Source organism: Excalfactoria chinensis, chromosome 18, assembly GCF_039878825.1.
Source record: "Excalfactoria chinensis isolate bCotChi1 chromosome 18, bCotChi1.hap2, whole genome shotgun sequence".
NCBI classification, from domain to species: Eukaryota; Metazoa; Chordata; class Aves; order Galliformes; family Phasianidae; genus Excalfactoria; species Excalfactoria chinensis.
Genome location: NC_092842.1, coordinates 2,235,399 through 2,260,356, shown reverse-complemented (window position 1 = coordinate 2,260,356; position 24,958 = coordinate 2,235,399). Strand labels below are relative to the sequence as shown.

At 49.6% G+C, this 24,958-nt stretch overlaps 2 protein-coding genes across 6 annotated transcripts in view; one reads left to right on the top strand and one right to left on the bottom strand.

Moving 5' to 3' along the window:
• The window catches only part of ASTN2 (astrotactin 2), a 273,672-nt gene extending 253,746 nt beyond the window's left edge, over positions 1-19,926 (top strand). For 3 of the 5 annotated variants that reach the window (XM_072353115.1, XM_072353114.1, XM_072353117.1), the window contains 3 exons: positions 6,728-6,828; positions 8,002-8,185; positions 13,167-18,419. In XM_072353115.1, the coding sequence (XP_072209216.1) occupies positions 6,728-6,828; positions 8,002-8,185; positions 13,167-13,404 (523 nt within the window). In that variant the 3' untranslated portion in view covers positions 13,405-18,419. Of the gene's footprint in view, positions 1-6,727; positions 6,829-8,001; positions 8,186-13,166 lie in introns of all 5 variants that reach the window. The other 2 variants (XM_072353116.1, XM_072353118.1) reach the window with 1 other exon arrangement.
• A 432-nt stretch (positions 19,927-20,358) lies between these two features.
• Positions 20,359-24,958, bottom strand: part of PAPPA (pappalysin 1) — a 157,669-nt gene continuing 153,069 nt past the window's right edge. The window contains exon 22 of the mRNA XM_072352928.1: positions 20,359-23,796. Coding sequence (XP_072209029.1) covers positions 23,689-23,796 — 108 coding nt within the window. The 3' untranslated portion in view covers positions 20,359-23,688. The remainder of the gene's footprint in view (positions 23,797-24,958) is intronic.

Here is a 24,958-nt window from a genome sequence, read left to right as displayed (position 1 = left end):
GAACGAAAAGATGGGGAGCTGGATGGGTTTGCTACCAGCCATGAGTTATTGTGAGTGTAAATGTGAAGGCATAGCTGCGCTGGTAGTTTGCAGTGTCAACCAATGCTCAGAAGCCCCCATTGCACTCAGTGTTGGGCATCCTCTTGGGAAAACAAAATTGCTTTTCCAGATGGCTTTACTGGGATGGTGGGGGGACAAAAATAGGGGCAGAGTGACTTGGCTGAGATGACACAGTACTGAAACCAAGCGAAAAGCTCCATCCTCTGTGCTGGGCTGGTTTCACTTGGGAAGTGAGAGCATCACAGCTCCTGTGCTTCCCTCCTGTTGATCATGTTGTCCATTCAGAAGCTTTGCTTCTGAAATAACATTCTTGGCATAGATCACAACCAGGGTGTGTTGTGGTTGTGTGGTGTAGGGGCATCATGTGCAGCAAGTCCCCTGGGCTGGGGCTGATGGCAGCAGTGCTGGAGCCCTCACTTGGGCTCATGGGCAGGATGGAGGAGCAGGGTGTCAGCTCAGAACAGCTTCTGTGAGCTGCAGTCGTTGCTTCTGCAGCAAGAAGCAGGAGAGGAGGCCTGCAGGAGGGACGATGCCTCTGAGCACTCACTGACCCAGCTCACTGCATGCTCCCTCAGGAGTGAGGTGGCTCTGTGCTGTGGGAGCAGGGTCTGGCTGCTCAGAGGCCATCTGGGGGTAGCAGAGCTCGCTCTTAGGGCCGCTCGGCCATATAGCCACCATTTCAATAAAGAAATGATTAAATGGGGGTGGGGGTGTAGAAAAACCCAAAACATCTGTTTTACTTCAAATCGGGTAAGATTCCTTTGCTCACAAGGAATGTGTAAATCACGCCGGGCTGGGAGATGTACATAACCCTGCCTGAAAGCTCCCTTGCACTTCAAACGAATTCTAACGTACTTACTGGGATTTTGTTTTTATTATTTGTTTTGCTCCCCCACCACCACTGGGGCTGTGAGAACCGAGTCCAGCAAGGACCTGGACCTGGTCAGCATCCTTCTGCTGGGTGCACAGTGGGGACAGAGCAGCACAGGGTACAGTCTCCCCTCGCTTGGATCTGCCTTGAGTTTTGTGAGCAGAGGCATCCCCCACCTCCCAGCCCCATTGTGTGCCTTTATTGTTGGCAGGCTTGGCTTTGTTTGATGCTGAGGGCAGGCGATGCTGGGGGACAAACCCAGTGGAGATATGCTGTACTGGTGGGGAGCACGCGGCCTCCCCGTGCCGACCAGCGGCAGTCGGTGCGACCCATTGCCTTTCTTGTTGGGCTCTCAACCAGGAGGCCCTATTGTGGTGGCTTATATAAGAACAGAGAGCCATCAGCTCGTTTGACCTAGACCACCCACCACTCCTCAGATGACACTGGCTTTTGAAGTCGCTACCAGTCTGGGCTGGATTTCAACCAGTGGTCCAGATGGAAGCCAAGCCCCCAGGAGGATGAGAACAAGCCCCACCAAGGGGATCTCGTGGGGTAGCGAGCTGTGGAGTGTCTGGTTCTTGTTTAGAAGGACTGTGAGGTTGGGAGGGGAAGCGTTTCCCAATTTGCCAAGGGTCACCACCTCCCTCTCCCTCCCATCTCTTCAGGGCTGGCCATGGCCAAGCTTTGCAGAGCATTTGTAGGTTAAGTGGCTGGGCTGGTGAGCTGTGAACATTTCCATTGTGGAGCTCGTCACAGGGGTCCAGTGCCTCTCTTCTTTCTCCTTTCTCTCTGGCACAATAGGAGGAAGAGTTTGATTTATTCTCCCTCTCCTTCTGAGCAGCCTTGTCATGTCCTGAGCTGCAGTCCTGATGGGAGGAGGAGGGCTGTGCTCCTAGCACAACCCAAGGCACAGAGACCCAAAGCAGTGTCCCTCTGGAGGCCCATCAGGTGTGCAGGACTCACGTGCTAATGCTTTCAGATGAGCTGGTCCCCAACACCCCCTCTTCCTTTTCTCCTGCTATGATGATAGTTGCCCAGTGGTCTTGCTTTCTCTGTCGTCATATCCACAGTGTTTATGGCCATCCCCTGAAGGTCTTTTGTGCAGCTTCACTGTAATATAAGACCAAGTCCACTTGGTCCTTAGTGTAAGCATGGGAGCAAAAGCCCCAGGGTCGTGACACCGACTGCACAAGTATTATTTCATGTCAGGGCTGCTGCTTTGGGCGTACTGTCTTGCTCCAGTGCCAGGGAGCTGTTCTCTCATCCACATTTCATCCCCACCAGCAGCTTTATCCAGCACAGCGGCACTTCTCTCTGTGGGACTTGCTTTGCCCTGCCTCCATCCGTGGTGTAAAGCCCCTGAGCATGAGCCAGGCACCTGCTGGCAGTATCTGATGGTTGCTGCTTTATGTGCTTCCAAAAAGCACCTGGCACCTGAGGCACATGGTACAGGGAAATGCACTCCTCCTATGCAAGCTCTCATTTCTCCATGTCTGCTGGCTTTAGGATGAGAGGTAACAGCCTTAAGTTGTTCTGGGAGAGGTTCAGGTTGGATATTAGGTAAGACTTCTATCCTCAGCAGAGTGGTAATGCACTGCAGTGGGTCTTCCCAGGAGTGATGGGGTCACCATCCCTGGAGGTGTTCTGAAAACAAGGAGACGTGGCACTGAGGGATGTGGTCAGTGGATGTGGTGGAGTGAGTTGGGGTTGCACTTGGTGATCTTTGCTCTTCTTCAGCCTCCATGACTCTATGGTTCTGTTTGCTTCAGAGTGGTGTTGCTCTCATTTACCTTTCTAAGTTCTCTCTAGTCTCTGAGTTGACAATGGACTAAAATACATTCCTTTTCATGAGGAAGCCATTGGATTAGTTTTCAGCTGGAACGCAAAATGTGAAGCACTGGCAAGAGCACGTCGTGGCTGCATCACTTTGGAGAGACTGAGCCTTGTCCTGTCCCCCATCTATGTGATACAGCTGGGTTATTGCCCAGCCACATTGCATACATACAGCCAGCAGCTTGCAGGCACTTGGACACTTTGCACGGGTGTTTGGCAGATGCTGGGCTGTTTATTGAACTTGGGGTTGTTAGACCCTTTTCCCTGCAGCTCATGGTGGTTGAGCATCTCCTGGAGCTGCACAGGCCAGCAGAAATGTCTGTGTTATCTCCTCAGGATGGGGAGAAATCCACCACCAAGCCCAGGACGGTCAGCACAGAAGTCCTTTATCTCCCTTCCCACAAATAAGGATCACGAATAAAGCACTCAAACATTGTCAGCATTGTGAGATGGAGTTTAAAAACATTATGAGCCAACGTTGTTGTCTGTAAATAAATAACACGTTCTGGGCTTTCATTCTCATTGCGGTTTTGGGACTTTAGAATTCAGTATTTTGTGCTTTTTTTTTTTTTTCCTTCCTCTGCATTGAGAAAGGCAAGAAATGTATTGTTCTTTTTTATCCCCTTTCTCAATGCAATTGACAATCTTCCACAGTCAGTGGATTCCAGGAACTGAAGCTTTAACCCTCCTCCCTCCCCCAAGAACTATCTCAAACCCAGCGATAAAATCCCTGCTTTAGCCAACTTTGGGTGGGGTATCTACAAAGAAGGTGTTGCTGACATTTCACGAGGGCACATGTTAATTGCTTTCTATCTCTATCTATGAGTTCCTTCTGGTCCCAGTAGGTTTCAGTGTAGTAGTAAACATTTAAGCAGCATTATTTTATAGGACTTAAGCTTTATTTCTCTGCAACGGTGGCTGCATTTCCAGGCATGGAGGGCTGCTCTCTGCCAAAAGCATATGCACATCCACTGGTGAAATTATTGTTCAAAAAGCAGCATCCATGTATGATCGTGCTGATAGTACTGGTGGAAAGGAGGGAGCACTGCAGGGAATGCTTATTGCTGCACAAACCAACCTCCGAGGTACGGGGGAGGCAGTGCTGCCTTATGGTATTCCAGCGTGGAATTCATGCAAGTATGGAGCCAGCTCCTTTTGGTTCCTGGCTTTGCCATCCCTTGGATAGAACACTCAGAACCACCTGTTTGTCTTGGTTTTCCTTACAGGCTCCCCAAGGGCCCCATTGGCACTGTTGGGAGCAGCTCTGTTGCTGTCAGAGAGCCCAAATGCTGTATACAGATGGTCCTGTCCCCACCTTCCCCACAGCTGCCATGGGTGGCTTCTGGACAGTGAGCAGGACCCACAGATCTCTGTGCTCTCTTTATTATCCATTTCCACAAATAAAAGGGAAAAATAACCCACCCGCTATGCAGGGCTGTTAAGAATTGCTCTAAGAGCATTCAGCCACAGAGAGGCTGGGTGGTCAAGAAGGTGGGCAACCATCATCTCCAACTTTTGCAGTCAGCCCCTGTTGCTGTGGCTCTCCTGGTTGAGTTGCTTCACTCCATACACGTCTGTTTGCCATCACTAAAGCAGAGCTGTCAGTACAGCAGTGCTTCAAGAGTCAATCTTTTGGATGTTAGTGGCAAAGCCCTCTGAGATCCGATGCTGGGTGGAAATGGAGAAGGGCAGAGGGTGCCCAGCAGCTCTCCTTGAGAGTAAATCAGAGTCATTTGGACTGGAAAGCCCTTCAAGACCATGAAGTCAAACCTCCCTGCACTGAACAATCAGGATGCTGTTACTCTTGGCAGCTGATGACTTTGCTCTGTTGGTGTTGGCAGAGGGCAGAAGCACAGCCCAAAGGGGTCCTTCCCCCCAGCAGACAGGGGATGCGCTGTGACCACTGCCATGCAGCCACATCCCTCCTTGACCTGCAGCTGGTAGAATAGCTGATGCAGGTACTAATTGTTGACTATTACCATTGTTTTCATCAAAATCTGCTGTTTTCAAGGCAAGTGTTCTGGTACTGATTGCCCCACAGATAATAGAGCCTTCTTGATGAAGCCAGCATAGACAGAGCAGAGGTTTCATATTAGATGTGCTCACCCATTCACAAAGGAAAATACAACCAGCACAGCTAAGCCAGTGAGCCAGGATGAGGACAGAGGTCAGCTTGCAGCAGAAACCCACCTTCTGAGCCCCTTGAGAGCTTGCCACATTCACAGTGACTCAGAGGAGACTTGTATCACACTCCATAACTCCTGAAAGGAGGTTGTGGTGAGATGGGGTTGAGCTCTGCACCCAGTAATGCAATAGGATGAGAGGCGATGGCCTCATGTTGCATCAAGAGAGGTTCAGGTAACATTTCTTCTCACATGGAGTGATGCAGTCACTGTCTGTGGAGTTGTTCCTTAACCTTGGAGATGGGGTTGGACTTGGTGATCTTCAGTCTTCTCCAGCCTTAACGATTGTATTCTTCTAAGAAGAGCATTGCCTCCCACTGGGTGCCAGGATGGGCTGCAGGACTCCTGGGGTGCCCTTCTTGACACTGCACAGCCCAATTACAGCTGCTTTATGGACCCAAAGAGAGCAATCTGCGCTGCCAAGCTGCCCACAGGAGACTCCTTGCTCAGTAGGTTGAGTAGAGACAGCAGCTCTGCAGAGCCCAGCAGTCACACTTCTGACCTGAATTTGAAATCCCCTATTGCTCTGCTGCTGTCCCTTAATTATAGCTGGAGAACAGCCTGTGTGTGGTACTTGTGAAGTTGCACAGCACGGACATCCTTCCTGAGATGCTCCCACTCTGAGCCACGCTCCCTGTAAATTAAGGAAAATGATGTCATGCCAAAGAATTAAATAGCAGCTCCTTGGGCAAGCGCAGCGTCTGCATATCTCCTGCCTGCCCCAGCTTTGTCCCTTTGCACAAGCAGGTCCCTTAGCAGTCTGCTGGTGCCCTTTCAGTCAGCAAATATTGTTACAGAACTAATGCTAATTGCTCAGAGAGAGCATGTCCTGTGCTGGGAATTGCTGCTGTGCAGACATCAGCTCTTATCGGCTGCTGGTGGGATGTGGGAGCAGCACAGGGGTTGGAAGCAAGGAGCAGGCAGGCATCCCTGCTGTCCCTGATAAGGATGCTAAGAGTTAGGGCCACTCCTTAAATAAATGTGCCTCAGGGTCTCAATCCCCTTTCAACTTACAGCTGCAAGGCTGTGTTATTTCAGGGACCCGTGTGCCCAACTCCTACTTTGTCAAAAGCAGCTTTAGTTTCCATACCTGGTTCAGACTGGGTAAATACAAACCAGTCCTTCCTGGGAGAGTGGATGAAGATTGCTGCGCCTGCTGCGAAGAACCATTCCCATTTTGGAGCTTTGAAGCTGTGAGCACGGCTCTGAGCTCAGCATTGCAGGACGTCCCATGCAGCCTCAGCCTGTTTATTCAGTACTCCATCCAGCACAAAAGCTGTATTTTACTGTCAGATGCTCTCCATTAGCTTCAAGTGTGAAATTATCATTCCCACCCTTTTAACCAGCCCCACCCTGGTGAGGAAATGATCTAGAAAACAACCTCAGGGGCCTTTTGCAGGATGCGTGCGAGCTGTCGCTTGTCAGCACAGAACCTACTTAGGGCAGAAATACTGCAGGGAGGTGCAAGCACTGCAGTGTTGCTGCACTGCTTGGGTGCATGGCACCTCACACAGAGGTGTGCGCATCCTTCCACAGCTCATGGAGCTACATGCAGTCCATACTTGGTGCATGGGGTTGCTGCTTCCTGCCCCCATGGCTCCTCTTGTTGTTTGCTTTCTTGTTCTTAGTCAGAGACATCTTACATCCCCTTCAGATGCCAGAAGTGACTGATGGGATCCAGGTCCACACTTTTCACTTCTCATGAAGTCAGCTCCCATAATAACCCAGTGGTATCAGACCAAGAGATAAAGACATTTTTCTTTCACTTTCTGCCTTCCAGGTTCACACTGTATGCAGTGGACACACGAGGGAGACACTCAGAGCTGAGCACGGTCACCCTGAGGACAGCCTGCCCACTGGTAGATGACAGCAAGGCAGAAGGTCAGTCTTCAGGCACCTCATTTCCCAAGACAGAAGTCATTTCCTGTTAATTTTGCTTTTCCTGTATCCAGTGCACACTTGCAATCCACTCCAGTCTCCTCTTCCAGAGCACAAGCTCCTATAAACAAGCCCTGGGCATAGGAACATGGGGCTGGAATGGGTAGCAAAATGCAGACATCTTGTAGTAGAAGCTCTGTGGTCCTGTGCAGCTCAGTGCCATCATGCCTGTTCCCTTGCATGACCCTGGGGTCCTGCCAGTAAACATCCTATGGAAAAGGGTGATTGCTGCCTGCAAAGCAAGGGGCAGCCCTGGCTGGGGCCCAGCTCTGAGTCTTCAGTGGGACATCAGTGGCTCCATTGCATCAGCTCCATTGGTTCTGAAATGGAGACACCAACCACCTTCATAGTTCCACTCACCAGCTTTGAAACCAGTCAGTCTGATTTGTTCTCTCCTTCCCAAAGCATTTTGCTGCTTTCAGGTTTCAAAAAGATTTGTCAAAGACAAAAAGAGCTGCTGCTTATTCCCTTCCTTCCTACCTTGGGAAACAAACAAAAGAAAGTTTTGATTAATGCTTTGTTTAGTGTTATTGATAAGCACTTCCAAAAAACAAAACAAACAACAGAAAAAACAAGAGCAAATGAGAGGCTTCCAAGAAAAGGAAAGAAATGGGGGTTTGTGCATTTTTCATTTCTGAAAAGATATTCTTTCCTACAGCAGAAAATGCACCTTCTTGTTCAATAAATCAAGCTACACTTGCAGCCATCCCAGCATCTCCCACCCAGGGCTCTCTGCTTGTCCTTTTTCCTCTGCTGTAATGCTATAATGGGGTGGAAAGTACCACAATAATAGCAGGGTGGCAAAGTCTTCAGCTGCAGCAAATGGGGGTGAGCCCAAATGCAGCAGCAATGAAGGAAAAGAGCTTCTTACCTTGAGAAGGCTTCAGGTATGCAAGGACCTCCAACCAGGGATACCTTCTCTTTCACTGCCAGCCCTTAAATGAGGTCTCAGAAGGTCTCCTGGCTCCACCCACTCATTCAGGTGCATTGTGTACACCTGAGCTCCCCTGGGTTGGCCCTGCCTTCCCACCAGGTGCTCCATCACTGCTTCAGGCTGTGACTTAGCATTTCCACTACACCTGTGCTCATTAAATCCTGTCCTCTGCTCCCTTTCAGAGATAGCTGACAAAATCTACAACCTCTACAATGGCTACACCAGTGGGAAAGAACAGCAGACAGCCTACAACACGCTGATGGAGGTCTCTGCTTCCATGCTGTTCCGAGTCCAACATCACTACAATTCCCACTATGAGAAGTTTGGAGACTTTGTCTGGCGCAGTGAGGACGAGTTGGGGCCCAGGTACCCACCCTTATCCTGCATCCTCCTAGCCCTGCTGCCTCTCCTGTTATTTGCCATCCAGTTGAGCAGACCTTACTTGGTCATTCATAAGCATCTGTGGGACATCAAGGATCTGGGTGGAAAACTAATCTGAGCTGGGTGGTACTGCAGGGTACTGGGCACACCATGGGGAGACCAGAGGGTCTTAATCAGGTACAGGTCCTTAATCAGGACCAGAGAGGATCAACAGCTGAGCAAAAAAAATTGGCTAAAATGCTGCTAGGGGGTATTTTTTATGGATTTCTCTCCCTATTGGACCTGACACATCTTTATCCTCGCTGTGACATATGATTGCTGTACACACTGTAAACATTTCCAAAGTTCCCTTTTCCACCTTCACTCTCCCGTAACATTGATTCAAGTCATTGATGTGGGTGCTACGTAAGTTGTCCTTTATTTCACTGCTGTGGTACCCCTGGTTGCCATGCAAGGATACCACGGGTGCACAGTGCCTCATCTGTCACCTATGTACAGCCTTATGCTAGACGTAGCCCTTGGTAAACACTCAGCAAGAAGTGTTCGGAAATAGTCATAGCTCTATGGACAAGTTAAGATGTCTTACAGAATTCACGTAGACTTGAAGCTTTTGTAGACACTGCTCTTGAATCATCCTCATCTAACTTTGGATGGGGCCCTGGGCAGCCTGATCTGGTGCTGAATTTAGTGGTTGGCAACCGCTGGGAACTAGATCCCTTCCAACACAAGCCATTCTGTGATTCTTTGTTGTTCTTTGTCAAACTGGAGCGGGGAGGGATGGAGGAGTGGGGTTGGGCTGTCCATGAATAACTGGAAAAGAATTTCCTTCTTGCTCCTCGACTCCGGTCTGCTTGTTGGACACGAGTGAGGATCTGTCCATAATACCAGGATGACGGCACTTCAGAACAGCTTCTCCTCTCCCAGACATAAATCCAGGCTGGCCTGGTGCTTGCCCTCCCACAGAAACGACCTTGGTCATAATTTCTTTGATTGCTCATTAGCGCCTGACGCGGAGCCACTCTTCCTTCCCACCACCTTCCTCCTTCTCTGATGACACTGCGGACTTGTTTGTCCTTTCCAACTGCTCCTCTCTGTGTGAGCCCCTGGGGTCCATCAGCCTCTTCTTGCACTCTTCTTACTCTTCTTACTTCCCTTGTCACTTGAGATCCAACATATTGCACCATGTTAGCTACCCTGATACCTGCACTGCGCCGCCAGATTTGCAAGGTGACATTTAAATTGCCCTCATTGTTGCACTCCATACCAAGCTACATCTGGAGCCAGTGGTCGATTCGGCTGCTGTCTGCCTGCCTCGCCAGGCAGATGATCCCTTGCAGAGCTCATGTGCCCCCACTCCGTACTTGAGCAGTGTTTGACCTGCAGCCAAGGGGAAATGCAGCGGCAGTCGATGCCAGACTGTGACAAGAGCAGAGCTCTGCATCCCGCCCAGCATCGCCGGGAGCTGGGACAGAAGCAGAGGCACTGATGTGGGGAGGATTTGCCAAGGGAGGCCATCTCGTAACACGATTTTAATTGACGGGCTGTTCTCCTTCCCAGAGGAACATTCATTTTCATACCTTGAAATGTTTATCAGATGAGCCTCAGATTCGCAGTAAATGTTCGCTCATAAAACTGAGCGACAAGAGGGAAGTTGATTGCCTCCGTGTAATAAATACATCACACTGGAGTCCTCGTGAGCCCAGTTTCCATGAAAGCCACAGGTTACTGCAAACAGCTGCTCGCGAGAAGACACGCTGACAGCCAGATGTCCCAACCAGACGGTTTACATTAAGGAGACATTAAAAACTTAGCTCATAGGTGGCCCTAAACCAGGACTTTCTGTGGTCAGCAGCATCTTGGCACCTGGCTTGCTTCATCCCGCTCATCTCCTTCAGCAACAACAACCCCTTTCCTGCTCCCCCCATTCCTCTTACAAACACCAAGTGAGTCTCGCAGAGTTGATTTGTTCCAACAGAACACAGGAATCTGTCTAAAGCAGTGAAGGTTTAATGCTACTGTGCGTTCAGACCTTTGGATCGGTGCAGCAAGAGCGCTTCCTGACATGGCAACGGGGAGACTTCTTTATTATTTTCTCATACTGTATTTTTGGACTACCCTTGTGACCACTGCAAACAGAGCCTGGCTTTTAGGAGGAGGCGGAAGAAAGAATTAGGTTAAAATCTTCCTTCTGTGCCCCTGCCTGTGGCTACCAGGAACAGCCAGGTCAGGATGTGGGGCTCACAGCTCTCCTTCCCTCAGGCAGGTCCCCAGGCAGCAGCCGGGATGGCCGCATGAGATCAGTGCATCCCCAGAGCAGCTGCCTTTCTGGGGAATGCAATGTACCGATGGGAGGTTGTGATAAGAGGCCATCGAGTCCCGGACTCATTATCCTCTCAGATGAGGGTCTGACAGACCTGGGTCAGTTCTCAGTAGAGTGGAAAAATCTGAATTTATGACAATATTGTCCCATATGGGAACAGTGCAGACAGGCAGCCACCTTCTCCTGCAGCAGACAGAGGAAGCTCATCCTCTCTCTCACTTGGCACCTTTCTTGGCAGCCCCCTTTCCCCCTCTCACCCTCCTTCCCACACCAAGAGGGGAGCAGCCGTCCAGAGCTGTCTCTATTTGAATCCCTCTCTTCACCATTTATGATGTGGGTGATGAACTCCCAAATTCATCACTCAAGAACCGGTCCCTGGGGACACAGAGTGGGGACGCCCTGCGGTGGAGCTGGGCTAACGGGGGGGGGGGGGCAAAAAGGGGCTGTTCCATCCCTTGGGGGGCTGAGAGCTGGGAGCTGGCCGTGAAAATGACCCCCGCCTCGCTCCCCTGCTGTCCTCTCTTGATTCCTGCCCTTTAATAAGGCAATAAATTATTGTTTCTGGCAGGGATGAGGCTGGTCAGCATTTAGGAAGATTTCATTTCCAGTATTTGAAAAGGTGGTCGTTCTGACCCGACAGCCCCTCCGCAGGGAGCACTTGGGTAATACCCAGGGCTTGATTTATGGTGTTAAATTGGCAGCCCAAGAGCTGCTCCTGTAATTTATTACCCAGCCTTCACCAGAAAGCTTCTCTCCCTTTCTCACCCCTCCCCTCACCCGCTCTGTCTCTCTTGCTCCTTATTTTTTTTTTTTAAGAGGGAACAGCTGACAGCCAAAAGCTAAATCTAATATTTACACATGACTTCATTACCCCACTAAAATAAGTGACTCAGTCTCAAAGTGGTGAAACCCATCAAAATTAGGGCTTTGGTACCAGAAACCAAAAGCAAGGAACCCGATTCCCTCCCTCCCATCACCTGGACCACGGTGCTGTGCTTTCTCAGCATCCTTGTAGACTCAGCTCATCGTGTGCTGCATCCCCTTTCCTGGGGCTGATTGCACCGAGCACAACTGCAGATGCTGCAGATGTGGAGACCACCGACCCAAGAAGCATTGCCTGCAGGTAATGAGAGACCAGCAGGTCTGCATGGTTCAGCCCTGGGCTTCTTGCTGCTCTTTGTTGAGCTGTAGATGTAGATGTTCCTGCTTCTTTCAGGGCAGTTGGATTAAATTACCTTTGAAGGTTCCTTCCGACTCGAAAGCATTCTGTGATTCACACATGGGAGTGTTTGCCTTGCCAAGAGACCTGTACTGTCTATCAGGAAAAGAAGGCAACCTGCTCATTTTTAGCCCTCCTTCCCCACATCCCATCATGGGTGCTGCTGGTGCCGCTCCTCGCTGGGAGCTCGCAGCCCAGGCTGCAAGGCTGCTCAGCTCCCATAATCAAGTAATCCCCATGTTTATGCCTCGCTGACTGACAGCGCTGCCTCTGACATATCATTATCGGGAATTTACATTCCTCCAGGAACTGTGAAATCCCCTAACCCCAAATCCAGAGCTTTCCTGTGGCACCAGAGGGAGAGGAAATAATCTGTGATCTTGAGACTTTCAGACCACTGAAGTAAACCCTCTTCCCCTCCCTTTGTTTGATTTAGCACTTTGCAGACTCCCACAGGGGGATTCTTGGTTTCTAACGGGTTTATTTTGTTTTGTCTTAATGTGTTGTGCTTTTTCTCTTCGCTCTTTTAGTGTCAGTCCTTTCGGGCCATTTGCCTCCTGGAGCCTTGGGGAAACAGAGCAGGGAGGGCAGCGTTTGTGGGCTTGCAGTGCTGTGGGGCATGTTGCTCTCTGGTGACCACCTGGCACTGTTCTCAAAGCACCCGAGCTGCTCTGCTGCTCAGACCTGAGGTCCCTCCAGCCCCATGCATGGATGTGCTATGAACTTTGACTCAAAACAGAGCTGCTCTCCACCTAAAATGGGCAAGGCAATGTCTCAAGCCGTGGGTCTCATCCATTGAACCTAATGAGTTTCAACAAGGCCAAACGTGGGCTGTTGTGCTTGAGTTGGCTTAATCCCAGCTATAAGTACAGAGTGAGAGAATGCACTGAGAGCAGCCCCGTGGAGGACTTGGTGGATAAAAGCTGGGCATGAGACAGCCATGAAGATGCTCAGAGGTTGGAGCACCTCTGCTATGCAGACAGGCTGAGAGCTGGGAGCGTTCAGCCTGGAGAAGGCTCTGGTCAGACCTCACTGCAGCCTCCTTAAAGGGAGCTTATAAGCAGAAGGGAGGGTGACTTTTTACATGGGCAGATAACGATGGGACAAAGGAGGAAATAGCTTGAGACTAAAAGAGAGGAGATTCAGGTCAGATGTGAGTGGGACATTCCTAATCCAGAGGTCGGTGAGGCACTGCTGCCTAGAGATGTGTGGGTGCCCATCCCAAGGCCATGGATGGGGCCCCGAGCAGGCTGAGCTTGGGGGGGCTGCCAGCCCACAGCAGTGGAGTGGGGCCGGGGGGCTTATAAGGTCCCTTTCAACCCAATCATTCTGTGGTTCTGTGATTCTTGCCATGAGACAGAACCAGTGATGGAAGCCAGGTGTGCCCCGGGGACTCCTCTGCCTCTATCTCTGGTTCTTCCCTCCAGGAAGGCACACCTGATCCTGCGGAGGTTGGAGAAAGTCAGCAATCACTGCTCAACACTGCTCCGCAGCGCCTACATCCAGAGCCGCACCGAGACCATGCCCTACCTGTTCTGCCGCAGCGAGGAGGTCCGGCCTCCTGGCATGGTGTGGTACAGCATCCTAAAGGACACCAAAGTCACGTGTGAGGAGAAGATGGTCTCCATGCTGCGCAACACCTACGGGGAGTCCAAGGGGCGGTGAGAAGGACGGTGCCGGCCTGGAGCTGCGGGAGGCTGAGGGACTCCGAGGAGTCGAGGACTCGTGATGTGCTGAGTGCTGCTGGGGTTCGGGGACGGGAGGTGTTCAAAGGGGTGAAAGGGGACAGCGAGGCCAAGCAGGACTTTTCTCACATCGATGGCAGAGAAACACGAAATCTGCGAGTTGGACTTTAAATTTCCTTCCCTTCCGTTTTTTAATTTTTTTCCAGAAGAAAATGAAACAAAACAAAAAACACAACAAAAAAAAGACCCACAACCAACCAACCAACCAAAACCCAACACCTGACCTGACGCAGCATAAAAGTCTCTCCTTTTTAATCTTTTCTTACTGAATTTCCTGGACTGCTCACTCCGAAACCCTGGGAGGAGGCGAAACCCACTGGAGGCCAGAGCCTGAGCAGGGGAACTGCTGGGCCTGGGGATCCCCTGCCCACCTGGAGCTGTGGGGCCGGGGCTTTGGTGCAGCGTTGGCTGAGGACACCAGGAACATCCCAGCTGTGAGCGCGTGGCCCAGAGGTGGATGCCAGGCAGGTGCCAGGACGTTGTGGACACGCTGGGGTTTTTTTTTTACCACTCCGAGGTGGCAGAATGGCTCCGTGCCTTCGTTCGCAAGGCTCCCGGCAGCTCGTTCTGTGCATTAAAGGTTCATATTAAGTCCATCTTCGTGCTTCCTTTGGTGTTTCTTCCTGATGCTGTCTTGCCGTCGCTTCAACTGAGAGGAGAGGACATCCCCAATGGCCAACACCAATGACCAGAGACTGGCGCTCACCCTGAGAGCAGGCACTGGGAGAGGAGGGGAAAGTGCAGCCTCTGTGTAGGGTCCTGGCCCTGCCCAGCACCCATCCCAGCCCCTCTGGGAGCTTCAGATGTGTGGGAAAGCCCAAGAAGGAAGCCAGGGGCTAAAAAGACATGGAGAATCTGGTTTCTTTTACTGTCAGATGTGGGTTAGGCTGGCCAGGGATCTGTGTGGGTAATGGATTTTTCAGTCTGGTCGCCAAACCAATAAGTGCAGGAGGGTGAGAGGAAAAAAAGAAACCAACACAAATCAGAGCAGCCCAAAGCTATTGCTTTTTGTTTCTTAAAGCAAAACAACAAACCTGGAGGGGGGCTGGAGGGGGAAAAGGAAACAACTGCGGGCTGAAGGAATCAGTTCAGTCAGCCCAAAGCAAATAGTTCTGCTTGTTGTTGTTGTTGTTGTTTTTCCCAGGTTATTTAACCCTATAAAGAAATGCAGGAGGTGAGGTTCAAAATGGACGTTTTGAAAGCAAACAAAGGTGCGGGATTTGACGTGGAGGAAGTTCAGCCAGAGACTTATCACTCTTGAGATAAACCTATTCGCCTGCTTTGGCTAACTGTGCTTGTGTCTCCCACATTGCTCTCATTGTCCCCTTTTTCCTTTGGTCCTTCCTCTTCATTGGATACTGCAGGTTGGGAAGCCCTCCAGCACCTGATCAGCATCCTGCTGGAGCTCATGGGAGAGTCTTTGAAGCCAAAGCAGCACAAGTTGCCCGGGAGCCCTTTTCTTAGCTAAAATCCCTTTTCCTGATCTGGTGTTTGTGGATGATGATGAGGAATGGGGACCGTGCACCAAAGCCCGCTCACATCCTTGGTGATGCTGGTGGAGGAAAGGGGGGAACAGAGCATGCGGATGTGCTGGTGCAGAGTGGCAGAGTATGTTTGGCAGCCATTCAGCTGTCGAGGAGCACACTGAGCTCCCATCTCAGCGCCAGCCCCAGGCAGACTGTGGCTGCGGATGCTGCCCGGCGTGGCTGACCCAAGCCAAACAAACCCGAGGAATTCGTCGAGGTTACACATCCTTGGGCTCACAGCTGAAAGGAAGGTTCTGTGTTTTCTAGCTGGAAACTTTGGAGAATGTAACCCTCAGGCTTTCAGGATAAACAGCTGCAGTCACAGCCCAGCAATGCTGGCCCATGAGCTTGCAATCCGCTGCGTGCGTGCCCGCATGCAGTGTGCACCGCAGCCATCCCCCTGGGTGCATTGAAGGGAAGGAGCAGCACAAAGGGCTTCCTCTGCAGGCATTGCTCACCCAGTGCCCTGCATGAGCTCACACTGCAGTTAAACCCATCCTCACCTGCCCTGTTTGTTGTTAAGAACACCTGCAGGCCAAACAAGGGCACGTGGGCACCAGCTGAGATGGGAAGCTGGCACGCTTCTTAAAAAGAAATATTGAATGTACAACTGGGGGGCAGGGGGTAGCTTCCATAGAGGTAAGCTGGCAGGTAATATCTTTGTAGGAAGGGGGTGGAGTGCCCCATCGCCCACTCTTTGAGCAGTGCCTTCAGCCCTCTCTCAGTGCAGGTATTGATGTATGTTTTTCCCCTCACCTGCTCTTTAGTGATTGATTTCCAGACAGACACATGAACAGACAGACATAGAAATGGTGGGTTTGGCCACACGCTGCAATTGATTGTGCCCGTGTGGTTGTGCATATGTGGGGATTGGAGATGAGCATCGCTCAGCAGTTGCAGCACAGGAGCCGCCTCCATAAGTCGCTCCTGTCTTAAAGCCTGTATTAATGCTTAATAGATCCTTCAATGCACAGCTAATTGATTTATGTATTGCTATAGACACAAGCCATTTAATACACCATTTATAGGCCTTTTTAGCTACAGTGTGTTCTATTGACAGGGCCGTCCAGCGTGCTTATACTCCATTAATAATGCACTGGCCACTGACAAGGACGGTGTAGAAGCACCATGCGCTGTCACGCTCTCTCCCCACTCAATATATTGCAGTGGATTTTGACAGCTGAAATGCAAAACATCTTTTTTACTGACTCACTTCTGTCAGTGTGAAAAAAAATTAATTTATTGCTGCCCTTCAGTTTATGGCCCCCAAGCGCCCCATAGACCGCGGTGTGGAATTCATCTGTTGTTCAGTCCCCAGCCTCCTTACACACAGCAAAGTGTTGCTTTTTAGTAGTGCACATAGATCAGGATGGCAAACAGAGCTGTCTGCAATTATAGTCCAACGGCAACAAAAGGACCTGCAAGTGGTACAGCACAGCCGGCATTAAGGCTCCTGCCCACGTGCTCCATGTCCTCTCCAGCCTCCCTATCCTGTCTGGGCTTCCCTGGGGAGTTAAATCATTGATGAGGCTGAGAGTTAACTGGGTTAACAACGACCCTCTTCAGGATCAGGGAGTCAATAACTGTCAGGGCTGAATGGCACCTATCCTGACAGCGTGCACAAGCCCAGTTTGGAGACATCGATGCTGAATCAATTCACATTGTAAATGCTGAGTCGATACACATTTCCCAGCTACAGCAGCACAGACATCCCTCCCCTGCCTGCTGCAGCAGCTCCAAGCTGGGAGGTGGGCTGGGGTCTGCACCATGGGATCCTGCTGTGGGGTGGGCATGGATCTGAGCCCCGTCCATCCCTCTGCTGAGCAAAACGATGTTAATGGGACTCAGAGCCTCATTCTGCGGTGCCCACAGGGTTCTGCATCTGGCACGCTCAGCCTCGGGGTGCACGCATGGCTTTCAGCCTTCCTCCCTGCATATGTCATACCCCTGAGTCATGGCAAGATCCTGCTGGGACTCATCTGCTGGATGACAGAGCTGTGTAGCTGGTGGAGAAGGTAAGGAGCAAAGGGCAAGGGCAGAGCACCGCGTCCTTTCATGTGCTGGATGGCAAACAGGTCACAGCGGTGCTGAGCTGCAGCCTGGCACAGCCCCACGTATCACAGAGGCCAACAGCCCCTCACACGAAATGCAGCCAGCACACTGTTACACGTGAGAGCTCTTTTCCAAGCGATGAGAGCACTATTCAGACACGCTCATGGGCTTGAACGTTTCTCTAAAGGTTTCCTCATCGAGACAAAGTGGAATTCCTCAGGACAGATCCCATTGCCTCAGGGTCTGATGGCAGAACCAGACCCATTGGGAGGGAACAACATCACACCCCAGGGGGGTTCTACCAACCCACTCCTACCACCAGAGCACTGTAAGTGCCACAGACCCTGCCTGACACTGAGGCACAGCAGCACATACAGCTGTGCATCCAGATGTGCCCCCCCCCCCCCCAACACACACACATCCCCAGTGATGCTCGGGGTCAGCTTGACTGAAAGCAAAGACGTGGCAAAAGCAAATGGTCCAGTTCAGAACTCTTTAATACAAGCTTATATTGTTTTGTGTTTCTGATTCTCTGTTCTCCCAGCATCTGGGGACATTAACCCTCATATGTGTGTGAGCATGTGTATGAAGATATATACAAAATCACACAGTTAAATATTTAAGCATACAAGGTATTATATATTTATATAATATAGAACTTTAGGGTATAGGAATCAACAATGGCAAAATATTTCTGATGAATCTGACAAAAACTTATTGGAGTGAAACATGACCTGTTCCTGAAAGAGCAGAGGAAGTCGGTGTTTATTAAAAGGAAGAGGAAAACCTGCATAAAGAAATTCTGTGAAAATGAGGAAAAAAAACCAAAAACAAACCCAAAACCTCGTGAACCAAAAAAAAAAGAAAAGAAAAGAAAAACTGTTCAAAACTGTATTGAAAAAAAAAAAAGAAAATAAATTAGATGAACAACTGTGTAAATATAAATTAAAAAAAGATGACAATCTTAATAAATAAGCTTTACTATTTACATCTTTATATATTGCTTGGAGACTTAAATTAGATCCGTTAAAAACAAACGAACGCAAAACGAAACCCAAACTCGGAGCAGCAAACGTACAGGCGTGAGGTACAGAATTAAGGGTTGAACTGTATTTTGCTTGTTTCTTTTTTTTATCTTTTTTATCTTTTTTATACAGTAGACCAGTAGAATCCTTGTGAAAGTAGATCCTCAGCACTTCATTGGAGTATTGGTTGGCGTCGCTTCCAAAAGGTGCCAAGAAAGATTCCGTAATAATAATAATAATAATAACCGTAATAACCATAATAATTATAACAATAATAAAAAGATACAATATGATACATAAATATGGAAGAGCGGTTGGTAATATGAATACATTTTTTTTTTTTTCTCTAGACGAGATCACAGTTTTATTTGTAAATATTACACTGATATATATATATAATATTACACATATAATATTATATATATATCATATATATATTTATATATATATATTTATATATATAGTACGGCTCAATCCTGCTCCCAGTGAAGTCAACAACGACAACAACAACAACAACAAAACCCCCCGTTGACTTGGTGGAAGCAAAATTCAGCCTATCATCTGCAGACAGGTACGTAATTACAGAGGCCGTACAATGCAAATTCCACAATGGTTCCAATTCCCTCTTTAATTGCTGGTGAAATGTTTCATTAAAGCCCTGGTTCTTCGCACTCAGAAGATGGAAACTGGTGGCTGAATTGTGGCCTCGCCAAACGAGTGAAAAAAACACGAAAGACCAACCCAAGCCAGAATGGGAACCAAAGACAAATTGGACTCAATTAGCTCTGCATCTCGACCTAACAGGACTAACACCGAGTAGCACCAAGATCCTCGTCTGTCATGTGAAGCCAACGCAAGCTCTTGGTTCTGGCCTCAGAAGAAGCGATGATGATTCTTAATGAATCTTGGATGTGTAGATCAGGTGAAAAGGGGAAAAAAAATCCGCTTGCAAAAAACTAAAACTGAAACAAAACCTTAGGCCCTACTTTGCTCCTGTTGACACGACCAGCGGCTTTGAACGCTGGTTCCCCAGGTGGCAAAAACAGCCCAACACAAAGTCCTCAGATTGCCCAGATCAGCCATAGCTCCAAGAAAATACATCTTGGGCCACCTGGGCCTGCTGGAGCCTTGGTCAACAGAGCCTCGGTCATGCTCCCATTGATCTCAGTGGTCAGCAACCACCAGTGGCAAGAGGACTGGTCCCTGGCCTCCAGGGTGCACAACACACAAGGCCAGCTGCCCACACATGGGAGATGGCCACAGCTGGAGGATGGGGTGGCATGGAACAAACGTGAAGGATATCACCTTCACTGCACCACTGAGACTTAACATGGGACCACTGAGATCGCGACCGTGAAGGTACAGAGAGCGCTGTGTAAGCTGGGCAGAGGGTCTCCTCCCAGTGACACAAACACACCCACCGAGTGTCACTGAGGCATCGTGGATTGAGCAGGGGAGGTCAGGACGAGGCCATAGAGGTGGCGATTTCCCTGGCATCCAAAATAATTCAACAGGCAAAACTCCAGCTCTGAAACACCCTTGGGCAGCCCAGCCTCGCCTGACCTCACCGCAACGCCTCCTGTTTTCCATATTGGCCTCGAGTGGGAATGATGGGGCAGGAGCGCAGGAAGGGAACATCAGCACATCGCTCCCTGCTAATGGGATCACCCTGTCTCCTCCCATTCATTCCCAACCTCTTGCAACTCTTGGGGATTCAGACTGTGCAGCGCTTCTGAGTGCAGTAATTAGAGCACAGTGAAATACTGGTTAAATGGGTACGTACAGTTGGATAATGTAAAAACAAGCACAAATACTTAAAAAAAAATAAAATAAAATAAAAAAAAATCTGGAAAAAAAAAAAACAAACTCCCCCCTCCCCCCAAACAACAATATACCAGGGGAAAAAATACCTTAGCCTTAGTTCCTGGACTTATCACAAAGCACGAGGAAAACAAAACCAGACAATGTTATAAAACCTCACAGTACTTCTAGGGAAATCTACACGTAAGTATCTAGCTCTACTCAGCTGGCACAATCAGTGTTTTCCTTTCAAACACACAAAAATAGGCTTTGCTCTTCTTGGATTTGGATTATGCGGGTTTTTCTTTTCTCCTATTTTTGTTATTTATTTTTTTCCCCACTTGGATCCTTTGTAGCAAGAAACTTTTGTTGGCTATTGGCTTTCTTTTGCTCTATTTTTTTTTTCTTCTATTTTTTTTCTTTTTTTTTTTTTTCTTTTTCTTTTTTTTTTCTTTTTTCTTTTTTTTTCTTAAACACAGGTAAAACCCAGAACAAACCGACAGTTACAACCAAGTGAAACCGAAACCGGAAGGGAGGTAGCTGGAACCCGACTCCAAGAGTCCTCTGGTACCATCCTCCATTCTCAGCCTGGGAGGGGACAGCAGGAGATGCAAGAAAAGCGGGATGACACCAGCTCAGCTCATCTGCAAGAGGGTGGGGAGGGAGCGGGGTAGCAGCTGATAGGAGTTTCCCACCCCATCCCGCACCGTTCACTGCTTTCTGCTCCTGCTTGCCCTCCTGCTGGCCATGGAGACCACTGGTGGCCCTTTGGGTGCAGCCCTGGATCACAGACTGTGACAGAGATGCCTTTGGCACCGATGTGACCTGGACTTCATAAGCAGCTAAATTTCATCAGCACGAGCACCTTCTCCTATTCCCCCAGTTTTCTTGTTTGGTTTCGCCCTGTGTCACCCTCTCATCTCCCACTGGATGTCCATCATGAAGGCTTATCCCCCAGGACCAATCGAGGCCCATGCAGTGGGTAGATGCTACAAGGTCATCCAGCTGGACAGGCATCCACACCCCAGGGTTACCCTCTCCTTGTTCCCCTTAATGCAATCTGATCCCATTGTAAAATTAAGATGTAGCGTTCTTAACATAAGTTAATGTGACTCAGAGCAGCACCTCTGCTCGCAGTACTCTCAGCCCCACTGGAGGAGATGGACAGTGCCAAAAATGGGGGGAAAAAACAATAAATCAAATAGCAGCATGGAAAGCCTCCGTGCGGGGAAGGGACCTGGTTGTCCCCAGATTGCTGTGAGCAGAGGCTGGCCCTGGCTGGAAAGAGTCACTCAGAAGGCCCTGAGCCCACAGCAGCAGATGACCATAACGCTAACACAGACCTGTCTCCCTTGGGCAATTCCTAGGTGGGAAAAGCAGATGGAAAATCTCCTCCATGCTGAGCTGCAGAACTGATAGGAGTTCTGCAAACTGGTCTGTCACCAGGACGCATGTAGGGCCTGAAGTGGGGTCTCCTGCAAGGGTGAAATCTGGGTGGTGTGGATGGGAGAGTTCCTGCCAAGGCACCTCAGGTGCTGATGTGCTGGCAGCCTGAAGGGGTTTAGAGGTGCTGTGCTCCTCTGATGGGCTGGATGGCACATGAACCAACTACCAGTAGAAAGGAGGAGGGTGAACAACCAAGAAGGAATCAACCTTCTCCCAATTACTTATTTCCATTGTTAATTAGGTGGCAAGAAGTACAAGTGGAAGTTTGCCCAAGACCTATTTTTGCTAATGCTCTCTATGCTGGCAGCCATTCAGCTTTGCTCCATAGAAGGAGCCCTGATCCCACTGCATCACCCTTTCCCCATAGCCCTGCACAGTGGGTACGGAGCCATCTGCATGGCTCCCATGGCCAGGACCTCTCCAGGAGCTTCCCAACAGACAGCTCCTCACCTGCTTATGCTCACCTGCTCTCCAGGCCTCCAGATTTTAGGTCATGAGACTATTCTCTGGGTTATACCCATAGAAATGACCCCAACAGTGAGTGAGAAGAGCCTGGCTCTTTGCACCTAACAGCTGTCAATTTCCATTTCTAGTTTTCCTACCTATCTTTACATCCATCTCCATCAGCTAAATGACTCCCCTTAACATTTCTCCCTTGCTGTAGTGCCTGAATATTCAAAAAAGCAAGAGAAGGAAAATATCTTTCCAACCTTGTCTTCTCCCAGCAGGTTGTATAAAGCAGAAGAGTCCCCAGGAACAGGAAGAATTAACATTTGGGAAGATGCTCTTTCAGATACGTGCTCCTTGCAGCAGGAACCCAAAGCAGCAGGAGACGAGCCCAGGCCACACTGAAGACATCTCCAGGCTCTACGTGGGATGGTTTTAACAGCAGCAACAGCACTAAGATGCATTGGACATCTCAGTGACTCAATGTGATTATGAACCCTACGATGAAATGAGCTCCCAGGAGTCTGGCACAACGTGAGCCCCTCTGGGCTGAAACAGGAGGATGGAGCCATATAAAAGGGAATTATGAGGGCTGCTGCAGCTAATGCCCTTCCTGCTGTAAGATTACAAGCAGCTAAGCTCCTGGTCTTTCAAAGATGTCCGACCTACAGGCCTGAATGCTTAATACTGACAAATATGGCCAAAATTCTAATACTTTCTCCCCATAGCACATACTTCCTCCTCTTCCCCTCTCCTAGGAAAACAAGAGCACGAAGCAGTTGTCCAATATACACAGCCATAAGAGTGGGGTGAAGGAAGTTCAGAGAACCCCTTGGGTGGGTGGAGACCAAAAAGCAGATTCCTTTGGCTGGCTGGTGTCCTGTTTTCTTGCCCCAATGCTGAGGAAGAGACCAGAGGGTTTGAAAGGCAGGTTATAGGTTAAGCTTTAAGGCAGACTGTTTGGTTGCATGGGGTTGTTTTCACCCTGTCCTGACACAGTAAGGAAACTAGTTGTATGGGACATAGCAGCAGCAGTAGCAGCAGCAGACATGCTCAAATGACAAGTGCAGGGGTGAGTTACCCTCTCTGCTCCTCAGAAGCAATCATCCACATCCCTCAGTGCCAGTCCTGACTCCCCGCTCCCTGGCTCCACAGTGGGATCACTTGCCCACCTCTGCAAAGAAACCTCCCAGCAGCCCTGAGGCTTCTGGCCAGGCGACAAGGGGGCTTTCTGTTTGCTTTTTGAGGGTAGGGGGGAGAAGGAGGAGCTGTACAGAAAGGTCACTGCAGTCTGCTGAGCTCTCTGGCTGGACGTTCTTGTGAGGAGCAGATGCGTCCCACGTCTCGAGCCGACTGGGCGCCTGGCAAGTCACTTGCCAAGAGGCACAGCCCTGCAGAGACCCCACCCCAGCATCAGTGCCCCGAGCATGAGATACCTTGGCATTCAGCATCAGAAAAGGCTCAGCCCGGAGTCCTCCAAGAGCACAGCCTCTTCCACTAATGGTCTGAGTTGTGAGTGCTGGAGAGGGGAAAGTGTTTTTGCGTTCATCATTATCTCTCTCACTCTTTCTCTCTTTCTCTACTTATTTCTATAAATATGTGTACATAAATAGCTTGTTTCTCGCCTTAAATCTAGATACGAACTGTTCAAATTAGGTGGGCATAACATGCTGTTTTGATACATGAAAGTCTTCTCGACTTGACTCTTGGTTGTTTCTTGTCACCACTATTTAAGATATAGTTAATACATAAACCCCTACTTTGAGTTCTCCTCGGACAAAAATTAAAGGCAGACTGGTTGAATTCTAAGGGTCTCTGGTGCAGAAATGCCATCCAGTTGAGCAGCTAAATGTTAAAAATGATACCAAAAGGGATGTGGTGTCTCTCTCCATTCCACGTCACTCGGCGTTACCCAAGACTGAAGCCACGAAGATCTTTCTGATGGTGCTCTTGGGCGTTGGGGTCCCGGCAAGCACACTCTCCTTGTAGGTCACAGGACATAGGGAAGGGAGTAACCTGGGGAAGGAAACACAGGCACATGAAGGGGGGGGAACACACAGCATTGTGGAGAAAAAAGACCTCTGGAGTGATATCCTCAGAGATCAGATGGAGTTTGCAGCTGCATTAATTCCTATAGTTTCATTTCAGTGGCCTCAGATGAGCCACCTGTCCCTGCGAGAGGCTGTGAAAAGGATAAAGAAGAGCCTGCTCAGCTTGTGCAGTCATTGGTCAGCAGATCCTCCCTTAACAGCTCAGGTCAGGCATGTGGACACAGCTGTCCAAGGAGTACAAGAAAGTACAACTGGGCAAACAGACTTCTCCAAATACCTGCTGAGTTTAAGGGGAAAAGATGCAGCTAACGGGCACTGAGAAACAGCAAAGGAACACAAGTGAGTCGCAGACAAAACCTGACCATGATCCCTGCAGAAGCGTGGGAAGGAGCTGAAACAAGACTGCAGTGCCTGGCTAGCAGACGTTGATTTTGGCATATTGCATCATCGCGTTTACATAAAGGAAAGGGGGTGCCAAAGGAACACTGTCTTGCTTGTCCTGAAGTGAATTCCCAAGAATTTCTCCCATCTGCACAGCCTCATGAATGACCTCATTCCCCTCCTTAACACTCCTTCCCAGACAGTGCCACAACCTGTTCAGTGCTCCCCATGTCTGCACTCCGTGGCCTTGCTGCCACACGTTTGCTCTCTCTTTCACAAACACGTTTCTCCAGGCCGTGAAGGTATGCCCCGTTCCCTATACATCAACAGCACATCTAGGAATGCAGACCAAGCACTGTGCGTGAGCGCACAGCTGTCATTTCCCAAAGACCTTCCATACGTGTCCCTGCACGTCCATCATAGCGTGTTTTTCTCCTGACACATGAGAACGGGATGGAGGGGTGTGGGTCTTTATTTCACAACTGGGGAGCGTACGGCAGGGACATGCTGACAGAGACATTAAATAGCCAACACTCATCACCACATCAGGCTTCAGAGAGCCTCCTCCTGCTGCTTTTGACTTCTATTCCCAGAAGACGTGACCTTCCTCACCAACCTACGCCCTCAGTGACTTGTGAGCTGAAGAACCAAGCAGTGAATAACCTGAATCTACTGATGTGCCAATGTGGGGGGCTGCAAAGGAGAGAGAGAGTCCAAAAGGTTAAAAACGAATGGATTCAAGTAAC